The sequence below is a fragment of the Pseudochaenichthys georgianus genome, chromosome 7, assembly GCF_902827115.2.
Source record: "Pseudochaenichthys georgianus chromosome 7, fPseGeo1.2, whole genome shotgun sequence".
NCBI lineage: Eukaryota > Metazoa > Chordata > Actinopteri > Perciformes > Channichthyidae > Pseudochaenichthys > Pseudochaenichthys georgianus.
The window spans coordinates 38,872,237-38,896,858 of NC_047509.1; the positions used below are offsets into that span (position 1 = coordinate 38,872,237).

Consider the following 24,622-nt stretch of genomic DNA (forward strand, 5'->3'; position numbering starts at 1 on the left):
CAAACGATAGCTGGGGATTCTGGGTAGTGTAGTGTCTTCTGCCATCCTTTACTCAGAAAAAATATCTGTTTCTCCGAATCGAAGGGGAAAAATACAAAAGCATTGCACACAATTTAAACCAATCAATGTTGTGTAATTAACATGGATAATCTGGTGTTTTTTAGTCGATGAGTAGTGCAGATATCACTGTAAAATCAATCGACAGTAAGGGGAATACTTACTTCCGGGTGTACAATTCTCCATTATCCAATGGGAATGTACGCTCACATTGCCTTTAAGGGCAGCCGACACAAACGAATGCCGTGCTTCCATGAGCGTCAAATCCCGCCGCAGATGGGAATACATTGCAATCAGTTGAAAGCTATTTGCGTCCCTTTATAACGCTGAAGGAGCCTAGGAGCGTCACAATTGGACGCCACGGACACTGACCAAACGTCGCTCCTGGACGCTTAGGGAGTGAGAGTGTGTTGCCAAATGCAGTCTGTGGTGAGCTCATTATGTAAAACCAAGACTGATCAAATAATAAAGTCATGTGAGTTTACGATCACAGTTCTTACGCAAAAATAAAACCGCTGCAGCTGGCTCATTGCTAATCCTGCAGTTTTATAAAAAGATGCAATCTCATTTAAAGGCATCAGAGACAGTCAAATGTATCTGCGAGATCATCTGGGAGAGAATCTGCAGAATGCTTCTCTAAATAAAGTACACAGCTCTATAAACGCTGCTTTAAAAAAGAAACAGAAAAATGTTGCATTAGTTTTCATTTCAGTCACTCACCTTCAAAAGTCAAACACATTTCAAACTACATAACATTCCATCAGAGGAACATGAGCCAAATGTAAGAGATTGATTTAAGCCAACTCAACAACAGGTTCAACACAATATGACTTTTTTATAGACATTTATATAAGGTTTCTAAGGACATGGAGAGTCTCTTGGTTGAGATACGCCAGATCGCTCACCAGGTGAGAAACTATATCCAGGCTTTTGGAACAAAAGGACCATGAATAGTGAAAATAAAAATGGGGTTGAGAAAAAGATGCGTCCCAGTACAAAATAGTGGGTTTGTCTAAAAGACAGTCATATAATGGATCAAATCAAATACAAATAGTTATACACATTGGCCTTAAGAAGCAAAAGATCCCCACAATGACCCAAAGTGGAGTCTTCAGTGGAGCTTTGTGCAATTTCTAACAGAAGTGCACAAAGCTCAAAACCTCTTTCAAAACGTCTTGCCATCAAGTAGGTTTACATGCACGCTAGAATCCTGCTTTAATTCATATTATTGATTTCCCTGTTACTAATGCACATTTAGTGTTGAGAGTAAATACCTCGGTTTAATTACCGTTCATTCATCACTCAGAAAGGGGAGGGCTGGTTTTTGAGAGCCGTCTGAGTTTAGCCTGCAACAGAGAGATCTCTTCCTCTTTAGCCAACAGATCAAACTCCCTACTTTGCTCTTCAGTAGCAGCCATGTTGTTAGCGTTGCTGTCCAATTGTAAACAGTGGGATTCTTCACTGCCCAGGTCCTGTGTCTCACACTCGGGCTGAAGCCAGGACGGCCCTGGGTCTGCTGCAGGGTCCCCATGAGAAGGGTTGTCCACTTTGTGCACAGCGGCAGAGGACTGAAGGACTGAATGTGCAGTTTTGGATGAAGACACATCACTCCTCTTCTTGTTTTTACTCTGTGTGACTTTACATGTGGTGCTTTTCTTCTTCTCTTCGTGGAGCAGCTCCTGAAGGAAATACAAAGTGGAATCACATAAGGTTTGTGTGCACTTGTCAGGTTTCTTAGTACAGGTACTTGAAACCAAAAATCCACAGTTGATCCAGAGGACTATAACATAAGGTACAACTGCCAAACTGTAGACGTATGACACATTTCAATGAGGTTGTCGTTGATTGAGAGCCAAGTCCTTTTTGTTATGTTTCTATCAGTGACGTGCGGTGAGGTTCGTGGCTGGTGAGGCACGGTCAGATTTACAAATATATTTTCACCTTAATCGAAATATTCGGTTATTTTCAAAAGCTTTTTTGGTCTGATGTTTCGATTCATTTTAAACAGACCTTTCAACAAAAGGAAACCCAAAATCTAAATATTGGATTGTTCTTTCTTAGTAAGTGTGGAGGAAACTTCTGTGTAGCAATGCAGTGGGAGTCACCGACTCATGAAGGAGACACGGGACGAGCAGGAGTTCTGATGTCAAACACTGAGATTTAATACAAGCATCGGCCGGAGAAATTCACATCACAGGTCACACAGCTCACAAAGGTTCTGACTGCACGGGTGGGTTGCCATGTCAAATCTGATCAGCCTCGCATCTTGGTAGACCCTTTAACTAGTTTACAGAGAGTCAAATCCACATATTGGGGATGGGCGTAAACATCTGCAGACACAGGAGATGTCTCTCCCATCTCTGGAGCTTAGAAGCTAGCATTCTCACACTCGCAAAACCTCCCTAGGTCAAGCTGTAAAACCTAGTACAGGGTATATGCAGGAATCCTGAAGTCAAATGTAATACCTGTTAAGACCTTTTTTAAGACCCTTTCCATACATTTTAAGACCTCATCGCAACTTCGAGTTCTAACCGGTTACATTGGCGACACACTTTACCTCACATTTACTATATTGATTGTAAGATAGCACAACTACAGAGTGCAGACAGACTACTGAAGCCTCCTCTCCACATGAACTTCTACCTCTCTGTGAAGGTCAGGTTTAATGCAGCATGCTGCTTTGTTGCTTCTGTACTCTGTGCTCTTTCATTCCAGTAGAACTCCTCAGAAACCAGTAGAAACCAGTATTTGACCAATAAACAAAACAATTGACAAAACTTTGAAATATGAAATATATTAAACTTTGGTGAGCTTCAGCGGGGTAATGCCATATAGGAGCTCCCTCACAAATACCCAGGGGTTAAATTGGGCTGGGGCTGTCCGGGGCCAAGCCCGGCTCATAGGACGATGCTCTGACGTCATCCCCCTCACACATTTGTCATATGTTTACAAAAAACGATATATATGTTAAGACTTTTCTCGTTCTTAAGACTATATTTAGGGTCGATATGTGTTGACCTTACTTTAAAATAGCAGATCTATGTGACCGGATATAGTTTGGCTTAGACCCCGGCCCCACGAGGACGCATACAGTAAAACGCATACGCAAACGCAAAAAAGTCTTCCGTTCACACGCATTCGATTCATTAACGTGTCGGTTCACACTAGACCACTGGAAATGCTGGAAACGCTGTAGTACATATGCCAGGCCTGTAAGTGGCGCCACAAAATACACCAAAAGCAGCGAAGAAGACCTCGGAGCATGGTTGCCCTTCTGTTTATTCTCCGCGGTGGACGGCGTGTTCTCCTGCTGTATATCTCTCAGGTAGTCCACCAGCAGATAAACACCCCCCCCCCCCCCCACAGAGCGGAGCAAGGCAACGAAACTTAAAAAAAAGAAGCAGCATTTTATGGCACGCTATGCATGGGGCCGCCTTGAGGGGGTTTCCCGACATGTTGATTCAGTAAATTAAAAGGTGTTTCATGTTGTCGTTGCTGTGGACCTTCTTAATACCTTGGAAAATGCCGTTTTTAATATCCTTAATTTTCACAAAATTGATTTATCAACTTTTAATACTTTTTAAGACCCCGCGGACACCCTGTAGTATCAACATACGACTGCATCAACACATTCCTTACGGGAGATTAGAAGCAGGGATGGTCGTACATGTCAACACACAAAATAAGGTTAAATGTCTAGGAGTAAAGACAAAATTAATCCCTAACAGTAAGATCCCATTTTTATTACAATGGTGGTCTTACCTTGACTTGAAGATGAAGTCCATGCTATCCTTCTGGACAACAATCTCTATTACTGTTTTGTAAAAGTCCTCCTTATCTACCTCTAGTTTCAAAAGTCTAGTTTGTTGTTTGTGTCTACCGTAGAATAACCGTAGCAACAAAACCCTGTGGGCTCACTTGCGCCCCCTTCAGTTCGGCAGAGGTTGTGGCTGCCTCCCCTGGTGCTTTTTTCATTGCTGTTGTATGATGAGACCAGCGAGCCTAAATATCATATATATGTGAAATAAGTTATTTAGAGACAGACTATGGATGGCGAGGATAAATGTAATACAGAGATCTACAAACATTACATTGGTGACATACAGTGAGATGGTGCAGGCATGCGCTTAGAGCCCGCTTTCCAGCCAGTTTCTGTGGGGTGACGCATTCTGAGGTGAGGCAGAGTTAATCTGTGCCTCACCTCACCCCACAGTAACTGGCTGGAGCGCGCTCACAAAATAAGTGCCCGCGCTACATTAGTGCCCGCGCTCCAGCCAGTTACTGTGGGCTTACGTGAGGCAGAGCTCGTATCTGCCTCACTCCTCATCGCTCCCATGTAGTTGTAGCGGAGCTCGGCAAATTTACTGATTTTGACTATAAAAAGCGATTGGAATCATACAGAAATCAAAGTTACAACACAGATCAGTGGAGACATTTTATTATTATTTAGTTTTTCTTTAGTTGTTTTTCCGTTACATTGGAGTATGACAGGTGAGGCTCTGCCTCCCCTGACTACACGTCGCTGGTTTCTATATTGTCAGTGAGTAGATTAAGCTTACACACATCAACATTTTACTCAGTGGTTCTAACCCTGTTTCTCTGGCAGAGATCTATCTGAGGAACGTGGCAGCTCAATGTCCTTTTCTACAAAATGGCTAATGGTGTACCCCATGTGCGAAAAACGAAAAAAGGCTGAAATTTCCGGTTTTTGGTTTAGACGAAAATTCAAACTGATAAAAAGTACACGGACCCTGATGTTATTGCAGCATCTAGGCCATGGCTCAAAGCTTGGGCCATTTTCTTTCCTCTTTTAACATGCTCCACCTTGGTTACATAGTTACTGGACATACTGTGAACCCTCAAATATTTATATAAAGTGTATTTTCTTCAACAAGCTTTAATTCCCTGAGAACCTCTGAAATTGCTCGTTTATTTTTCATTTTGTGCGTTTCTTTCTGTATTTCCTTGCATACATTTCAATCTGATCCACCTAAAATCTTGCGAAGTAATAATGCTAATTAAAATTCAGTTGAACTGTAATGGAAGGGTTTTCAGAGAGCTGGCACGATTTGCCATTAACATGAAGGCATTTTTCATTCACTTTATTTAACCTTATTGTTGAATAGCTCATACTTTTTGTTTCATTGTAAATAACTATACAAATAAAAGTACTTTTTTGATGGTTTATTATTATATTACTCACCTGGTCTGTGGTCGGATGATTATCTGTATTTGTGAGAACATCCTCCTGCTGTTTTGGAGATGTTTGTGGCCGAATGAAACAGGATGTATTTCCATGTAGTTCTTTATTAGCCTGTTCAAGAGAAGCCTGGGGAGACCGGCCCTGCAGGAGGACAAACAACATCTCAGATCAATATTACTGCAACTAAATGTTCCGCTTTAAAACTTTATACAGACAAAAATATGCCTTCTATCATCTTTATAAGCAAGTTCAAAGATAGGCATCATTAATGTAGAAGAGTTTAGGTTCCTCTAGAATAGGTTAAGGTTGAAACATGAATTGCAAATACATTTGTTTTAGAACGGAACAAGCAACATACTGATCATTCAGCTTTTCGGAGAGCCTAAAGAAGAGGAGATAAAAATACAAACATTGTCCTGCGGAGGGAGCTAGAGGAGTAATTTAAATCCTCTGAGGTAAATGAACAATCAAAGTGATTTGAAACTTTCAAATAGATTTTGATGTTTTCTTGTGTACGAGGGAAACTTAGGCCCCGGCCACACGAGGACGAAAACGGCTAAACGCATAGGATTAACGCAAACGCAAAAAAGCTTCCGTCCACACGCAATAGACACCTTAAAGTTTCTGTCCACACGAGACAGCTCCGTCTAGCTCAAACCGCTGGAGAAGCTGCAGTACATATGCAGGAGCCTGTACGTGGCGCTGTAACTTCCTCCACAAAAGCAGCGAAGAAGCATGGTTGTCATGGTTGCCTTTCTGTTTATTCTCCGCGGTGGGGGCCGAAGGAACCGGGCAGAGTTTTTCGCCAGTCAACGTCCATATCGAGAGAAAGATAAATAATCTGAATTCAGTGCAGTTTACTTTGACGCGGGGGTGAGCAGAGGTGGGGAGAGGCGGGGCTATTGCCTCATCATTATCAGTAAATGATCGTATAGGGCATACACACGGAGCCGTTGGACCCCCCAGAGCGCTGCGTATGCCGTTCTATCCACCTTGGGACCCGTTATCGTTTCCGCAGTCGTTTAGTGCCGTATTCGGTCGTCCTCGTGTGGCCGAACGGTCTATATGACACTAAACAGTAACGCAAACGACCGTTTTCGTCCTCGTGTGGGCGGGGCCTTAATTCTGATTGTGGTACTCATAGAGTTATAGTGACTGACAAATTTGCAGTTTCTTAGATGGGTCTAGGGGCCATAACCAGGTCCTCTAAAACCTAATTTGTGTCAAATAACCTGCCATGTCTCCCCGAGTTTAATTACTAGTAATTAATTGTTGTTATGTGTTTGTCGGTGTGAGTTGAATGTCATCACTAACTGATGTCAAGTTACCTTATTTTTAGGAATGGAAGCCTGGGAGGCTGGCTGTGGTTCATGTTTCCCTTGATGTCTCCGTTTTCCACTGTGATTCCTGCTGGAGAGGTAAACGCGTCCGTGGAAGATGACAACAGCATCCTTGTACATCTGTGGTGCTGAGCCATGAGGTAATGGGAAGGCGTGTGCTGTGTCTGCGGAGATGCTTTCCCCAGGCATGTTGTCCCTCAGCAGTCGGTAAGCTGTGAGGTTGGCGGAGACAAAGGACATTTCGAAGGGACCCGGATCACCCCGGATCTCTTTGCCCAGCAGTGAAGTCATGTTTTCACCGTTTCCTGTGGCGGTGGTGAGTTTCTGGCCTTTCCTCCGTATGACTGCTGGATGGATCCATATGCCTTCTGGAGAGTCTGAGAGAGGCCTGGGGTCTGAGGGGAGGCCCATTCGTCTAATCACGCTGTTTGGTAAGCTTGACAGAGGGATGCTTTTCACCTCAGCTTCCAATGGGATGTAGATTTCCAGTTTTGTAAGGTGATCCATGCTCTGTATTTCCCTGTGTACACATTCAGAGTTATAATTACAGATTGTCAAAATAACAGTGGCATGGGTTTGAAATCTTGCTTTTTTTCTAAGAAAAATGATGCGTCTTGAGAACCATGCTTTTCTACAGCTTTGCAACCCGTTTCCAACATTTACATTACAATTTCCGACCCATAATTCAGCGGTCGTTTTTTTTTTTTTTTTAATCAATACCAGACAGAAACCCTGTAGGACTTACCCCCTAAACGCACCAGGAGCGTCTGCGCCGCGTTACGGCGGTCGTAAGGATCGCGGCCACTCTAGTCAATGGGTGCTATTCCACCACACGCGCCGCATTACGGCTCAGACGCGTCCCAGAAGCGGCTCGGCGCAGCGCTTCTCTAAAATTAGGATGAATCCTATTTTTGCCGCGGCGCAGCCGTAAGGTCGGGCAGGCAGCCCCCCCCTCGCAGGAAGTGGAAAGGCGAGCATCCGGGCCAGGCCCATCCCGCATATATACTAATTTAGCAGACCCCCCTCCTTCTTCACAACACCTCCACTACGATACGCACAATGGACGACGAGGTGTTCATAATGGAAGTGGAGAAACACACCATGTTATACGATGTAACCAATGCTTTTTACAAGGACAACATCAGAAAGGACAAGGCCTGGTTTTTAGTCGCTGCAGTTTGTGGAGTGGAAGGTAACAACTACATATTAATATTTTAAAGTTAATTAAGAACTGCGAGGCTGCACACACGACGCTCCGCTTCCGCAACGTTTTGAAACGTGCCTGGTGTGTTACCCCCTAAACGCACCAGGAGCGTCTGCGCCGCGTTACGTTGCGGCTGCGCCACGCTGCGACCTCCTCCTGCGACCTAACACACCAGGCGCGTTTCAAAACTTGGCGGAAGCGGAGCGTCGTGTGTGCAGCCTCGCAGTTCTTAATTAACTTTAAAATATTAATATGTAGTTGTTACCTTCCACTCCACAAACTGCAGCGACTAAAAACCAGGCCTTGTCCTTTCTGATGTTGTCCTTGTAAAAAGCATTGGTTACATCGTATACAATGGTGTGTTTCTCCACTTCCATTATGAACACCTCGTCGTCCATTGTGCGTATCGTAGTGGAGGTGTTGTGATGAAGGAGGGGGGTCTGCTAAATTAGTATATATGCGGGATGGGCCTGGCCCGGATGCTCACCTTTCCACGTCCTGCGAGGGGGGGGCTGCCTGCTGACCTTACCTTACGGCTGCGCCGCGGCAAAAATAGGATTCATCCTAATTTTAGAGAAGCGCTGCGCCGAGCCGCTTCTGGGACGCGTCTGAGCCGTAACGCGGCGCGTGTGGTGGAATAGCACCCATTGACTAGAGTGACCGCGATCCTTACGACCGCCGCGGCGCGGCCGTAACGCGGCGCAGACGCTCCTGGTGCGTTTAGGGGGTTAGGTCGCAGGAGGAGGTCGCAGCGTGGCGCAGCCGCAACGTAACGCGGCGCAGACGCTCCTGGTGCGTTTAGGGGGTTAGAAGTTACATGTAGCACTCAGTATTTAAGAAATGATTGGCTTAGCAATCTCCACAGAAACAGCGGTATACAATCAAAACTTTCTCAAACAAGATAAATGGTACGTTGCAACAGATAACCCACAAGTAGCCTACCGGTTTTCCCTTTCTTCTAAATGTGCACAGGTTAATGTATTTATATAACATTACAAAGCTAACAAATATGGCTGTTTGGTGGAGAAGTCGATGTTAGGTTTTACATGGTAGACTAACCATAACTTGCAGCTTTGCCAGATGTCGCGAGATTGTGATCAGGATCAGAATCCCTTTATTAGTCCCACAGAGGGGACATTTGCATCGTTACAGCAGAAAAGAGCCACAGACAGCTTAATGTTACATATGATAAAAAAAAGTACTAAGTTATGATATAATAAAAAAAAGTTTAAAAAAAAATACTTTTCAAAATACAAATCCTGTAACAGTTCTTAGGATTTAGCAGCCAGGCCTTGACAGGTTATTTTCCAAATTAAATAATACATTTTAGTTTCATAATATACAGTATTATACATGTGGCTTGTGAAGAGTTTGTTCAATATTAGCTTTTTTTTTACCAAAAGGTCAAATAATCGGTCAATATCTGGAACCTTTTCACTTTGACATGCCGACGGATTTTTTAAAGGGACAATGGAAAAAACAAACATAGATACAGGAAACTGTCAGTGCGGCGTCTACTTTAACCTTTTACATTCATGACTTTAACTAGTACACTTGCATTTAATTCGGTATACAAGTTGGTCATCCTATCTTGTAAACTGCCACACCTGAAAAGAACCACGTCCTTATTAAACTGGAGCTCGCCAAATGGTTTATATGGCTTCCGGTTTTGAATTAAAACAGTAGCCTAATTCTTTTTCTCTATCTAGAAAATAATGAAGTGAACGACTGAAGGCTAACAAAGCCCTGGTCGTTGTATACGTTTATAACTTTTAACAGCTCAGACTTTCAAACAGAAGGTTCGTGAAAAGCTAGAGGGGTTTGGAGTTTCGACATGCGTTGAATACAGGTTAAGGCCATTGGAGTTATCGCCATTGTTACCGAAAATTACCACGTCAGTTTAACAAACAATATCTTCGACAGTGAACAAATTCATGCAACACATTAATTGTTCCTGTATCTGAATAGGAAAGGCCCTATATCTTTGCTCATACCTTTATGGGTGAGCGGATCCAGCTTGAGAGACGTTCAGTTGCAGTTTTACTTTCTGGAAAAAACTACGACTTCCGGGTCGTGATCTTCAGAACAAAAGCGTCACATAAACGAACCGTCTAAAAAAACTTGTTCAGAGCACAACAATATGCAAAAAGATAGGCCTATAGCGTAATGTACTAAAACAAACAATGTTGTCCTTCACATTGGCCCATATATAAAGTCAGCAACAATGAAACAGATGTAAAGCCCTAATTATATAAACTATCATTCTACAGTTGATGTGATGATAGCCAGGTGATGTGTATTGATTGACCTGTAGGCTATACAGTCTATGGCAGTGGTTCTCAAACTTTTTTCAATAATGTACCAGTTTTGAAACAAATATTCAGCCAACTACCCCCTGATCAGCGCAAAAACTATTTGTTAGGGAAAACATGCCTATATAAAGAGGTACAGTGCTGCTGCACCATCAGTGTCTGATTTATTAAAACAACAACCTTGTAACTGAGAAACACTTAAATGCTACATTTCAAATGTTTACAATCCATCACTAAATGCATGGCAAACCAATTTTAACATCATGCAATAACACTGAGACGACTTTAGTTGCATTGAACTGATCTTTTTAATAAGTTGTACGTACAATTTAGTGAGAACCTGGGCTTGTGCTTCACTGAGGACCTTTGTCATTCTGACAGGGAGGGAAACTGCCGTTATTACACGCGTTTTGAAATATGTGTAACTCTGTTAATATAAAACCCAGACTGCTCAAACTTCGTTCCTTTCCTAAAATTGGTATATTTATTTATCTATTTTGGGGCGTGGGCAGGGGCGGACTGGGGGGAAAAAGTGGCCCGGGGATTAATTGACAGACAGGCCCACTTAATACGCGGCATGTATCGGCCGGCCAGCGACGAAAGTATGTTACTTAACAAAAAACCCTATGCCTTTAATGTTATTTTGGACAATTATTCATATAGTAATCACATTACCTGAGCAGCCCTTGAGTTGCCTAGAGCAAAAATAGTTACGGCATATATTTAGTGATTTTAATGTTAACAGATCATTGATGCAATAACATTTTGACCCAATTTGCCTGACTTGACACATGGAATAAAACATGGGCGACGTACGAAGCATCCTCAATGGGTGGGTGAGACAATTTAACAGGGGGTGTGGGCAGGTGATGGACCTCACCTCCTCTAGGGGGGTCCGGGGGCAAGCTCCCCCGGGAAGATTTTTTTTTAAATCTCGAAGTTAAATGCATCAATCTGGTCAATTTTGAGAGCAAAATTAGGGACTAAATCTATGGCAGTCAGTAGGGGCTTGGACTGTGAGCCGTAGGGTCGCCGGTTCAAGTCCCCGACCAGACCTATTTGGAGTGTGGACTTCTACTTGGAGAGGTCCCAGTTCACCTCCTGCCCTGCCGTGGTGCCCTTGAGCAAGAAACCAGACAAGGCTGTACCTTTAGTAATGAATATTGCATGTTGTGAGGAAATCTTTCCACCAATAATTCCAATAAGTAATCCAAAATGTATTCACTTCAGGTTTACGAAAGTAACTGTAATCAGATTACTCGTTTTTCAAATGTAACACGAGCTGAATACAGTTACTTGATTTTTGTATTCTGATTACGTAACGTCGTTACATGTATTCCGTTACAACCCAACCCTGGCCACACCCCACTGGGCTGGGCCGGGCCGGAACACTTACAAATGTGGGCCGTAGGATTTAGGCAAAAAAAAATGTTATGAGCATGGGATTTTGACCCCTCATATAAGCATATGCATAATGCTGCGCTATACTTTGTTTAGGTCCTTTGATAAGCAGGCAGTCATATCATTAGCTAGAACCAGAGCCATTTAATAGAAGAGTTACGACATCTCCGTTCACTCCAATGGACCACTTTTTTACAGCAATGGCGGATCGTGGAGCCTCTCAATCGTTCCCCGGAAGTTAGCGCCAAGGCTGGTAGAGCTGTGGAGTTGCAGCACAATAGACCGTTCGTGACGGACTTTTAAAGGTAAGAAGAAGTTTAAAGATTTATATTGCGGATATTATCAGTACATCTGATTCAAATGAACATGTGTATTAAAGGATGTCAGTGGATTATCCCTAAATTAGTAGATTTAGGGAACGTTTACAGATAACAGATTAAGCTAGCATACCGAAGCAAGTTAGCAACACACGTTGAACAGCCTTTCAATTGTAAATTCCGTTCTCTTAATGTCATTTCGTCCAACATGTTGAATTAGAGAAGAGGGGCTTCTAAACGGGATTGTATGCGGGGGTGGAGGGAGTTAAATATTAGATACATATAACTTTGGTGCGTGTAAGAGTGAGTGTTTTTAGCAGAGCCATATTGTGTCCTTGTGATTATGTTGATTATTACCTGTCTGTATAATGTTGCAGCTGATTCTGGATTGATGGCAAAGGGAGAGGGACTTAAGTGAGAGTGAAAACACAAGGTAAGTTTAATACGGTTTTATATAAGTAAACACCTTATCTCCCCAAGGCATTTCCCATCCAATAGGTGTGCTGTGTGTGTATATCCCTTTCTCCTGTCTGTTACTCCCTCTTTCAGCACAAGAACCAGAGGGGGATTCAATGGAGCCTGAATACCTGCACTGAGACCCTCACCCTGCACCCTGAGTCTCAACTCTCAGTGTTTTTCAAGCCTTTCCCTGTTTTTTTGTATTAAACAAAACATTAAGCTTTCCCAATGGTGTGGTTTTCGTTTTGTGAAAAAATGCAAATGCAGTGTTTGTATATAATTACATCACATATTTTGTTGCTGTTGGTCGTGAAATTGCTCCTGCTGACTTGAGCCAGACATTTTTTCCTCCGCTCTGTGTCAGTGGGGAAGCCGTACATTCGTACTCCTTTCTCTGAGCGATTTGAGCATCCCCAGGCAGCACAGCAAACCATGGTGGCGACTAGGAGGCAGCACAGCAAACCAGGACAACACGGAGGAAAAGGCACCGACAAACTGCATGATATGCTATTCAATGTTTATTGAATTCCATGTATTTGCAATGGATGTTCCTAAAACAACACATTTAACATCATCATCATCATCGTCATCATCATCATCATCATCATCATCATCATCATCATATGCTGCTAGTCCTGCTGCTGCTGCTGCTGCTGCTGCTAGTCCTTTGATAGTCACCTGTCGGTCTCCTGTCCTTTCTGAAAGCCATAAAGACGACATTAGTCATTTAGATAACTTGTGTCCTCAATTACCAGGGGATTACTGAAACTACCATGAATTTAAGAAAATGGTAGAAATGAATCCAATCTGAATTTTAAAGCATTACTTTTGATCCCCTCCCTCTAAATGTATCAATATACATTAGAAAATGATGCTCCTGACTACCATACAAGTTTAAGAAGATAATATTGGTTTTAAAGAATTCAAAGCTATAAATAAACAGCAACAGGCTCTTTAACAAGGCACTGTTAGCCTAACATGTAAACTAGTTGTTCACACTAATCCTAATATTATCACTTAATATTAGCAAATTCTATTTTATTTTTTAAAACATATTGATGTAAATACATACACATATCGATTTGTTGTATAAATATTGCCAATCAAAACCTTTATTCACTAATAATTACCAAAAATCGTAGTTCTATCTCCTGTTATCAATGCATTCACATTGCCCGCCATGAACTTCCGGGGAACGATCCTCGTCTACATGAACCACGTGACGATAACCGTTTTTGGACTTCCGTTGTCGTAAATCTTCTATCTATATGGCGCTGGCTAGAACTAGCTAGATCTGATAGATTTGGACATAAACACGAGTGAAGTATAACCGGACGCGAGAGAGAGATCAGATCAGCTGCTGCTGACGGATAACACGCAGCTCTGCATGATCACAGCTCCCCCGCTGTGACGGACCGTTGAGTGGAGCAAAGTTAAATACACTAACCCTAACCCTAAGAGTTAAAACTAACACACTTAGTTTGTATACTCTGAAACTAGCTAAACTAGTTATACATATATGTATTATTTACTGTCAGGTCACTTATTACAGGTTCAGCGAGCTGCACGATACTGACGGGCTGTCAGGAGAGGGAGAGGAAAATAGATCACTCCGTTTATTTCCCCCATTTTATTATCCAGAATTACTGTAAACCTTTGAATAAAGTAGTTAATCTACAATTAGTAGTTTGTGTAAATGCATTAATGTTTTTTTTTCATTAACATAAAAATAAATCTCACCTACCCCCTGGCCCTGCAGTACTCCAACGAACCCCCAGGGGTCCGCGTACCCCCATTTGAGAACCACTGGTCTATGGTATTGACCAGAGCCCAGGGCTGGTATTGACTTGGTGGCTGTCCAATAACAAAGAGGAAACACCGTTAAATTACACACAGCTCTGACTGCCGTGTTGTTTGCAGCAATTACAGCTAACAAGAGGCATGTGGCATAACATTTTCATATTTTCTTTGGAACCAGTTACACAATTCATTACTGGGTATGTCATTATGAAATAATTGAAATACTGAAGCTATAGTACTTCAATTATATATGTTTTAGTCTGGAGGTCTTTACAGCTTTAAGTCTTACTTCTGGTTTGGAAAGAGTATTCTCAAGTAATCTCATAATATTGCAAAAGGCTGCGAAGGTGCATTTTATTTTGTTTTCACTTTCAGTTGAAGAACAATTCATTGTATTTTGATAACCATTGTTGGAATGTAACAAAGTGCATTTACTCATTTAATGCTACATATTCTTATATTCCATTACACTTTTGAGACAATTGTACTTTTACTCTACATTTGTTTTCTACAAATGGCTCAACATTTACACACTACAACTTCCAAATAATTGGACATGTTTTTGTTACTGCTTATAAACAAATATTCTGAAATATTGTTTAAAAAAAAAAAAGAAGAGCCATTCTGAGTACTTTTATTACACATTGAGTATATTTCAAGAACATAGTATTTCTACTTTTACACAATTAAAGGAGTACTTTTCCACCACTTTAAATGTTAACAGTACTGCATACAATATACACAATGCTTGCCTTGTTACTCCAAATTAAATCTTATATAGTTTCTATTTCCTTTAATCTTTCCAATAAATGTCCCTTCTCTTTCAGTGATTACTTTGGTCACCTGAACCTGCTGACCAGGATAACCTCACCCCTAAAGTCAAACTGTAACTCCATCCAAACATTCATGGAATAAGTGTTCACATGAGTCACTTCAACAGTCATTTATTTGTACAAGTTCCCTTATAAAATATGAATAATGTATTAGTCTATTTAGGAATTATTACATTTAAGCATTTTTTTTAACTTAATGAGTAAGCAAATAGCTTTTTAGTTACTAACTATAAAGTCCATACTGACAGTGTTTACTAAAGCATTTCTTATTCATTAGATGTGATTTTACAGTTGCTAACTCTAACAAACATAAGTGGGAGAACAACATATTCTATACTAATAATAAAAAACGTTTCCTATAATATTAGAGTTCAAATTGTTGGATCCCCGCCCACGCTGTTTGTCATCAGTTTCAAAGCGTCCTCTTTCTCGTACAGAAGCGCTTTGAGTCTTTGGATCTGTTCGTGGAGTTTGACTACTTCAGTGGTCTCACTGTCACTCACGAGACCCTCAGCAGTCTTACACTCCTTCACTTTTTGACAGTTGATCTTTCCAGATGTTTTCACAACTTTTTTAGCAAATTTGGTTCTTCCCCCTTTTCTACTCGTCTGCGCTGTCCCCCATGCCCACTTCTTGGGCTCTTCTTGGGGCCTTGCACCGTGCCCCCCCGCAGGGACGCAACAAGGACACGTCGTGCGCTTCCTTTTTCTTCCCATTCTCCCCGTGTTTGTGTTCGGATCCACACAAGTCGGAGTCTGTGGCCGGCCAGCGATGTCCCGTGAGTTGGGGGTGTTGCTTTCATCTGTGCTGAGGAAATCTTCATCTATGGGTTCCACATATCTACATTCTGGCTCACTTTTAATATGACATGATGTTCCCTTGTCCAGAGTGCTACTTGAATAGTAAAACGCATGGAGAGGAGTTGGACTGTCAGAATCCTCTGGTTCAGTCTTCAGTACTTTCCCTGTTGGGACATTGACGGCACCACTGCAGCTGTTACCGTCTTGTAGACTGTAAAGGTCCTGTACAGAAACACCTTCCTGTTGCAACCCGCTCGCTTGTTCCTGATTATCCTCCACCGACTTTATGGACTCACTCAGTAGAAGTTTTGCAGACGAGTCTTTGTCAATTCTCGGCAGGCTAATTTTCACATCGGCTGTTATTCCAAACATGTGTCTCAGCAGAGGATCGGCAATCGTACAGGATTCCGCTGCCAGCGTCGATGTCCAACTTGTAGCAGGATTCATAGAGCACTGCGAGAAGAAAAATAAACTCTTTCAATTCAAACAATACATAAAAGAAGAATACAAGTTATATTAGCGTCTCTACAACAGCGGTTCTTGGGCATAGATGCTTTGTCAGCATGCTCAAAATAAAAAATGCGGATGTTTAGCAATAATGTTAAAGTATCAGCATCTTTTTGTAATGAGATATTTCTTACTTAGCACCAAACACAAGGTACAGATGAGGTTGATGGGAATGTCACAGTGTGTGAGGACCTTTTGGTTCCAAACCTAATGAAATGAGTCGGCGGCTTATTCTTCACAAAACATCTGCATAATAATCCATCCAATATATGTTGAGATATTAGTCTGGACCAATCAGATGACAGCTGTATTAGCAGCAGAACCAGTGGAAGTGACCATGGTAACAACACGTAACTTTTACCGTAAGGCCCACCGTGAGCAAAAAGCAAAAGGCGCATGGACGTGGATGCAGCTGAAGTTACACAGCTGGAGTCAGGACGTTATTAGGCTGGCATACAGACTGGGAGCAGGGGGACACCGTTAGCCTGGTTCTATCTAAAACATTAAATACAACTACCAAGACTTCTCAAACCAACTGATTCACCTTTTGCATCAGACTGCTCAATCTGTACACAAACAGAAATGTAAAAACATGCATTTATGGTTTTGAGATGACTTAGTGGAGTTGTTTCTTGGCGGTTCTATTGTAAAGCCCCTTAAATGCAAATGTGTTATTTGTGATATCTCTGCCTATAATATTTCTTGGTATTTTAATTGTTACACTTTTTCGAATTGAACTCAAACCTTGTTTGTCATTTCTTTACTGTACTGCAATTTAATGTAATACAATACACACACACGACAACATGTTAGGCGTTGGTATGTTTTTAAGTAGTTGTCAGCCAATCGAAGGTGTCCACGTGTAACACCTGATGGTATTCTCACATTAAGTTTCTGGTAAACAAAATGTCCCCGCAGTTAGCCATGAAAACAATACATGTCACTTTGTGGTTGCAGGTACTCAGAGGATCAGAGGAATCGTATACTTTAAACAGTTCAGTCTGTATTCAGCCTATTGATAAAGTAGCAACCTTAGGGCATTAAAAGTGAAGTGCAAGTGTTAATCCTGCGTTCTTTTTCATAACCAGCAAAAACAAGTCTGCTTCTATAAAGGTCTATTATAAAATGACACTTCTTATTACCTTTATTATTTATAACATATTCCTAATGAGCTTATGGTCTTGATGGTTAGTTTGAAGTTGTTTTGAATTAGCTAAAACTCGCAACTTTGAAAGAAAAAAAAACTCCATTTGTGCTTTGAGTCCGTTTGTAGATTGAGCACATGCTCTGAACCCTGAACTGCAAGTCCTCAGGAATAGAACATGTCGTATTAATAGGAAATGTTCACTTGTTCATCAACATAAATTAATGTGGGGCACCGTATTTGTTTTACCTTATTGAAAAATATAGCGTGTACAGAGGTAAATATCTTGGAGGAGATGAGGCATTGAAAACTACAGGGTTTTTGGCCGACTGGCTTTTCGTATGCATAAGCCTGCTCCATTGTAACTGCAGTCACGTGATGGAATCCTGTTGTAACACTATGGGGTATAACATGTAATGTAGCAATAGAATTGTCCTCACCTCAATTTTGTCGGTATCCTCTTCTATTCGACAGCATATTCCACTGCTGCTGTCGGAGGTGAATGGATGAGTGACTCCTGGCGTATGAACTGATGGTTGAGACGAGTCCTCGTGATCGCCATCATCACACAGGTCAATCACTTCGCATGACTCATCTTGAGGGATTATTTGGAGGCCCCGCCTTTTCTGAAGAGCAGATGCCTTCACTGATTGTTGGCAAGAAGGTCCGGTAGTTTTGTTGAATTCATATGCTTTGCTTTCTGCCAAGGGCGGGTTACTTTTCCCAGTTTCAAATTGTAAGCTGCAATGTTTTGCCACCAAAAACACTTTACCATCACAAACGATTACGGTTTCCTGTCCTTGAACATCTTTGCCCTGACTTGACCCAGATTCTGGTTTTGGGATGACGTCGCAGTGCTTTCCAAGGTTCTCTCTCTCCGCAACAACTCGAAAAATCTCTGAAGCAACGGAAGAATCAGTGGGATCAAGAGTTGGAGCTATTGGGCCGCTATCATCATCATCATCATCATCATCATCATCATCATCATGATCATCATCATCATCATCACCATCATCATCAACAACCCACTTCATGGGGCTGTTGGGCCTTATTGAAACCCTTTGAATCAATCTTAAGTGTGGTTTTGAATCTTTTGATGGAGGTCCAGATGATTTTTTTTTGGAATTGTTGCAAATAAACTTGCGTATTTCAAGTGTAGAATCACTGTGTGGATTAACTCCTTGGTTGACACTTGTGGTAGGGGACAAGTTGACAACATTGGGTAAGCCTGAACTTGGACGGGAGTTGGCTGATGAAGTAGGAACATGTTCCTTGATAGCCGGCGGTACTACAGATACTAGGACTGGTCCGACTTGTGTATCAGGGGGACTCCGAAGGCCATGTCCTCTGGGTAGTGCTGTAGATTTCACTGTGATTGGGTGCTGACTGGGGGTTTCCCCTAACTTCTCACCGTTTCTCGCGGTTGTTCCCAGTGCTGGAAATGTCACTGTGACTGGAATCTGACTCGGATTTCTCCCTACTTCCCCACTGCTTCTTGTAGGCACTGCCATACGAGGAATGTTAAATATATCTACCTGCTTTTGCTGTGGTGCATCCTCTCTGTTTTTGATGACCAAGTTGTGATTCTGTCTGTGTACGCTTGTGCCTGGACTCGACCCAGAAAGTGGTTTTGAAATGACATCACATTGCTTACTTGCCTTTTCTTTTTCTGCAGCAACTCGAAGAATCTCTGAAGCAACAAAATATGGCACAGGCTCGAGAGTTGGACCCGGTTTGGTCATGACTTCGCAGAGTTTTTCAGCATTTTCTCTCTCTGCAACAATTCGAAGGACTTCTGAAGTTACAGAATTAATTGGATCAGGAGTTGGAACTATTAAACCATCCTCTTCACCAACTACCCACTTCATGGGGCTGTTGGGCTTTTGTGAACCCTTTGGAATTAATGTTAAATGTGGTGAATCTTTTAATCGAGGTCTTAATGAATGTTTACCTGCCACCTTGCAAATAAACTGGAGCGTGTTAAATGCAGAATCCATCTTTTGATCAAACTCTTGATTGAAACAGCTTAAAGTTAACCCGTTGAACAAGCCTGTACTCGGAGAGGAGTTGGCCGACGAAGTCAAAATCTGTTTCTTAGGTAGTTCAGGTGCTGGGACTGTTTGGACTTGTGTGTTAGAGGGAGTCTGTGGGCACTTCCCTCTAGGGAGTTCTAGAGATTTCACTGTGACTGGGAGATGACTCGGAACTCTTCCGGACATCCCAATGTTAGCTGCAGGTGTTGCACTTGGAGCTATGGTCCTTAACCTTGTATTCTGTTGCTGGGATAAATACTTGTTCACTGAGTTAGTAAGTTCCATATTTGTTTTAAACATCTGGACAGGTTCTGATGACATGTTCATGGCTTCAGCTCTCTGTGGTGTAGGATCTGTTTCAGGTTGGCTTGTTGGAGATTGGAAAAACGGTCTGTTGACCGTTTGTACAGGAATCAGTTTCATGATGTTGGTTCCATCGGCTCCCACAGCAGGTACTGCCTCGTAGGAAATGGTGGTGTTGCTGAGAGAAAAAAGGCACAGAAACATGTCAATGAAAAACAGTTAAGATTCAAAGTTAAAAAACACATTTAGATTTGACAAATTCCATTGATGAAAGCTTTTGTCCAACGCAGCACCATTTTGTATACAATTTGCAAAACAACACAGGTTTAGATCCCAACAATGTTGCATTTCAGAGTACTTCAAGAAATAGTTGCTTTTAAATTTGTATTTCTTTCTTTGATTGAAACGAGAAGATTGATATCCACAAGCCTCCTTCACAGGAGACATTTCGACTTGTCATGGTACGTAACACAGAGGTAAAGCATTAAATGAATAGACTTAACTCCATAGAGGTTTTTTAATTTTCTAATCATAAACCTATCGATCATAAATCTATCGATTAGATTTATGATTACAAAATTATAAAAGTAGGGTAGACATGTGGAGATTATCCGACTGAACAAAGCGCGATCCGTCTCTTAAATGTGTGTCAACCACAGACCTTATTTCGAGCTATTTTTCAAAATCCTATGGAGAAATTGCATTGCTTTTTTGTCGAAGGAACCCATGCGCAGCTTACTTCCGGGTGGCACTCTATTCAGCGGAAATTCAAGATGTCTGCAGTGTAAAATGTCTAGCTTGTGTGTGTGTTAGGTACAGAGCTAAGCTCCAGACAGGGTTAACCTAGCTTAGTATAAAGGCTGTTAGCAGGGTGAAACATATAGCCTGCTAGGCTAGCCTAACACTGTCTGACTCCTGACTCCATCATGAATACGTTTTCGCCCAGAAATTCCCCATTTAACCCATAACAATTTGATGATATATTGTATTTTTCATATTATCACAGTTTCATTATGTGTCATCTGATCAGAGACTTTAATTATAGGAAAACCTGCCTAAAGCAAATGCAGGCTTTTGTTCAACAATGAAACACATGAGCACATACTACAGTGTAACACGCACAAATACCATCTAAGCAAACTGTTTTAGTTTAATAAATACAGTTAAGCCCCCAAACACTATTTTATAATGTGTGGGATCACATACTGAATGAATCAAAAAATAACAAATTAACCAAAGAAAGTGTAAACCATGAAGAACATTCAGGGAGTAGGTGTATAGTTTCCAACCTAGAGAATAAGCCTACAACACAATAGAGTTCACAAAGCGGAAATAAAATCAGCTCCTTTTACAACAAACAGATGTTTTGTTTACTACAGTATATATGGATTAAGAGCACACACAACATAGGCTTTGTAATATTTTGATCTAATTTTATTTAATGTATTGCAACTAGGGTTGCAAAATTCCGGGAATTTCCAAAGATGGAAACTTTCCATGGGAATTAACGGGAATTGATGGGAATAACATGGGAATTTTCAAAATTGAAGGTTGGCTCTTCATAGGGAACTTAAATATAGTTGGGGAAAGTACATTTTAATAATCTTGACTAAAACAAACAGATGCCATTCAAGTACACTTGAGAATCCATCCCATAGCACACTGCTTACTGCATGGCTATTGAGACCACACCCCCTACAGGCACTGTGCATTCCTCCATCACATGCACAGATGATTTCGAGAAGACTGGATCACACTTTTGAGCCCAAAGCACAAGACAAATGAAGCCACAACTTTTCATTTAACATTTTGAATGGGACTTTGTGAGGATTTTTGGATGGGGGGTGCATTTTTGTTCATTTTTTAATGAGTGGGGTTGGGGGGGGGGGGGGGGATGAGTAATATTTAACTCAACATTCCTGTTTTCTTTCTTCAATGAAACAAATAATTGTTCAATAAAATAATTAAAACGTGTTCTGTTCTCCCTAAACATTTTTTTTTAAAGAATCTGTTTAAATGTCATGTTTTCTTTCATTTTGCATCTAATATTTCTAAAATTCCCCAGCTTAACTTCCCAGAAATGTTCCGCCCCTCTGCAACCCTAATTGCAACATACATTTGACAAATGTAACAGTAATCTGATAACATATTTGTTGTAATTTTAAGGGATAACAGTTGCCTTTTTTGCATCCTGATTACATAGTCTCATTACATGTAATCCATTACGCACTAAACCTGCTCCTACTAGACTGCATTTGTATTTATCCCGATCACGTGACTTAATACATTAAAATGTGTCAAGCGTAACAGTGCCAGATTTAGCAAGTGAGCTAATTTCCATCCGCAGTCCCTCACATAAAACATTTAAGAAAATTACATTTTACAAACATAGCAAAAACAAAATACATGATATGCAAAAAGTGCAAAAGAGCAAGAGCAGCACACACAAGTATTTACCACATGGGAGTACAATATAGCAGCTACGACATATAAAGTGCAAGAGAAGATACCCCTGAGTTCAAATGCATTTAGCGGTGATTGCACATCTGGTTGTTTCTTAACCATTTATTGGATATCCTCTATAGAGTGGCGAAGTCACGCCCATCTACTTCCGCCCCATGGGACCTTATTTCTGAAAAATGATGCATTGATGTCAATGGTGAGAGAAAGATTATCTTTCGATCCCGTTTCAATTGTGCCATGAATTACACATATGATGTTTGTCAATCTTAAAAAATCATTTCCATGTAAAAAAAGTCACAGTTTGTCGTAAAACTGTTGAAATATAAGACTATGACAAATACGCAACTAGAAAGACTACAATTCCCAGAATCCCGGTCCTGCATGCTGGCTCTTACGGAACCAACTCCCCTTGTGTGTATGCACAGCTCTCAACATGCCCAGACTTGTAGTGATTTTCACCTCTTTTAATACTTTTCACCTCATTAAAAGTAGGTCATTGAGCGGTTTCACACAAAAAAAAGTGTTACTTCACAGTTTTACGACACATTTAAAAAATGTTGACTTGCAAAATTATCTTTTAAATTGACAAACATCATATGTGTAATTCGTGGCACAATTCAAACGGGATCGAAAGATAATCTTTCTCTCTCCATTGACTTCAATACATTATTTTTTCGAAATAAGGTCCCATGGAGCTCCCACGGAAGGGGAGGGACTTCGCCACTCTATGATGACTATTGATAGGCAATGTATTTTATAATCCGTTTTCTATTGGCCGCAATAACAGAATTGTAAAACAGACTTCAGCAAATCAAGACGAGCACTAAATCCAAATGTCAGATTCTTTTTTCAAGTGTTACCACTTTGGACTAAGTCTAATTTGAAAGAATGTCCCTGAATTCCATATGCAATTAAACACATTATATCATATTAATAATAATAATAATTGTATTTTCAAATATTAATTGTTGCTGTATCCCAGTGATTTATAAAGCTTATTTTAGAGCCAGCGTGGGCAAATCCAAAAAAACTTTAATATTCAATAGTTCAGTAAAAGCATCAATCAATACATTTGCTTATAACATAAAACAGGCAGGAAGAACGTCAATCAGTTTTCGACACCTTTCAATGCCATACAGGTTCACTAAATTACCGTCGCGACTTAGCAAAGACAAAAGACAGACACCTTTGTGACATTGTAAACTCCTCCCTTTAGGATCAGCATCAACCATGAATCCCCTCGCAGATCACAGGGAACCTAACAATAAAAGGGCAGTGGTGGTTGCCCACGGTTTATCACTCAGTTTGTTTTTTAACTTTCCTTGCAGTAAATGATATTGTTACAGTATGACATCAGATGGATTTAACTTTCATAACGTACCTGTGAACCGGACCAATTTCTTTAATGACGGGATTCATGACTCATGAAGGAGGTGAGACTTGTGTTCCCATCACAGCCCGTTTCTCCCAGGCAGCAGTTCAGCGTGCTGAAGCAGCTACAGACTCTCGCGACAGAACAGTGTGCTATCGGTCATGTTAGGTATGTTTACATGGAAGCCAAAAAGGGTTACAGGAAACTAACGTCAAAGCAAGTTACTTATATCCGTCGCTTAAACCCCCGCAGTGGTCATTTATAGCCTACAAAACACCGTTTTATTAGTATTTATAACTCGACGTTTCTCCTCCAGCTGATCAGCTGGTCTTCCGTTTCCGCATCCGTTACATCAAACTTCCGGTTTCTTCTTCTTCTTCTTCTTCTTCTTCTTCTTCTTTGCTTTAATGGCGAGTCGCAACCACAACTTCCGGTTTATTGAATTAGTGAGGCTCGTCTCAATTGAATATTTCACCTCCTCCTTTCCCTCACTCGCGTCCCTTCCTTGCGTCTTAGCTCCGTCTCCGGAGACACGAGGAGGAGACGCGAGGACAGAGGAGTCCTCAGGTATTAATTGGGACGTCCTCGTTCACTCAAACGTCACTCTTAAACGACGTATGTTAATAATGACATGTGCACAGCTGTATCCCCTCTCATCAGGCTTAACTGAATAACCCCTTAGAACCGGCCCATTTGTTGTTAAATATTTATTTAAATGAATGAATCTTTCTCTTGTTAGTCAAGGAATGCAATGGTCCTGCTTTTGTGTTCCGTTGTGGTGTAAAATCTACATTTCAATACAAATATAATTATAATAATGTGAAAGCCTTTACTCTGAAAATGTGTGTCCTGTAGATCCCCACATTCATCACAAACCCACATTCAGGACTGTGCATTTCAAATGATTTAACTCCTGAATATTTTAACACAAAACTATAAAAATAATTGCTATCAAGATCTAGCCATTTATGAATAGCTTTCTTAATAGCTATGTTTTAGTGACGTTCAAGATCATTAAACATGACTTAAATTGTTAGTATAACCTTAAGAAATGAATTGCACATAATAATTCCC

The 24,622-nt window shown here is 41.1% G+C and overlaps 2 protein-coding genes across 2 annotated transcripts; both read right to left on the minus strand.

Annotated features, from left to right (window-relative positions):
• Positions 1 to 744: 744 nt before the first annotated feature.
• LOC117449533 (uncharacterized) lies at positions 745 to 9,887 on the minus strand. The gene is made up of 4 exons (XM_034087266.2): positions 9,799 to 9,887; positions 6,589 to 7,120; positions 5,261 to 5,401; positions 745 to 1,736 (listed from the first exon to the last, which is right to left on the minus strand). The coding sequence occupies exons 2-4, from the start codon at positions 7,105 to 7,107 to the stop codon at positions 1,356 to 1,358; spliced, it is 1,041 nt and encodes a 346-aa protein (XP_033943157.1). The 5' UTR covers positions 7,108 to 7,120; positions 9,799 to 9,887; the 3' UTR covers positions 745 to 1,355.
• Positions 9,888 to 14,711: 4,824 nt separating this feature from the next.
• lrif1 (ligand dependent nuclear receptor interacting factor 1) lies at positions 14,712 to 23,925 on the minus strand. Its single transcript, XM_034087831.2, has 3 exons — positions 23,558 to 23,925; positions 17,818 to 19,891; positions 14,712 to 16,179 (listed from the first exon to the last, which is right to left on the minus strand). Exons 1-3 carry the CDS (start codon positions 23,593 to 23,595, stop codon positions 15,298 to 15,300), a joined length of 2,994 nt encoding a protein of 997 aa, XP_033943722.1. The 5' UTR covers positions 23,596 to 23,925; the 3' UTR covers positions 14,712 to 15,297.
• Between the last annotated feature and the right edge of the window lie 697 nt (positions 23,926 to 24,622).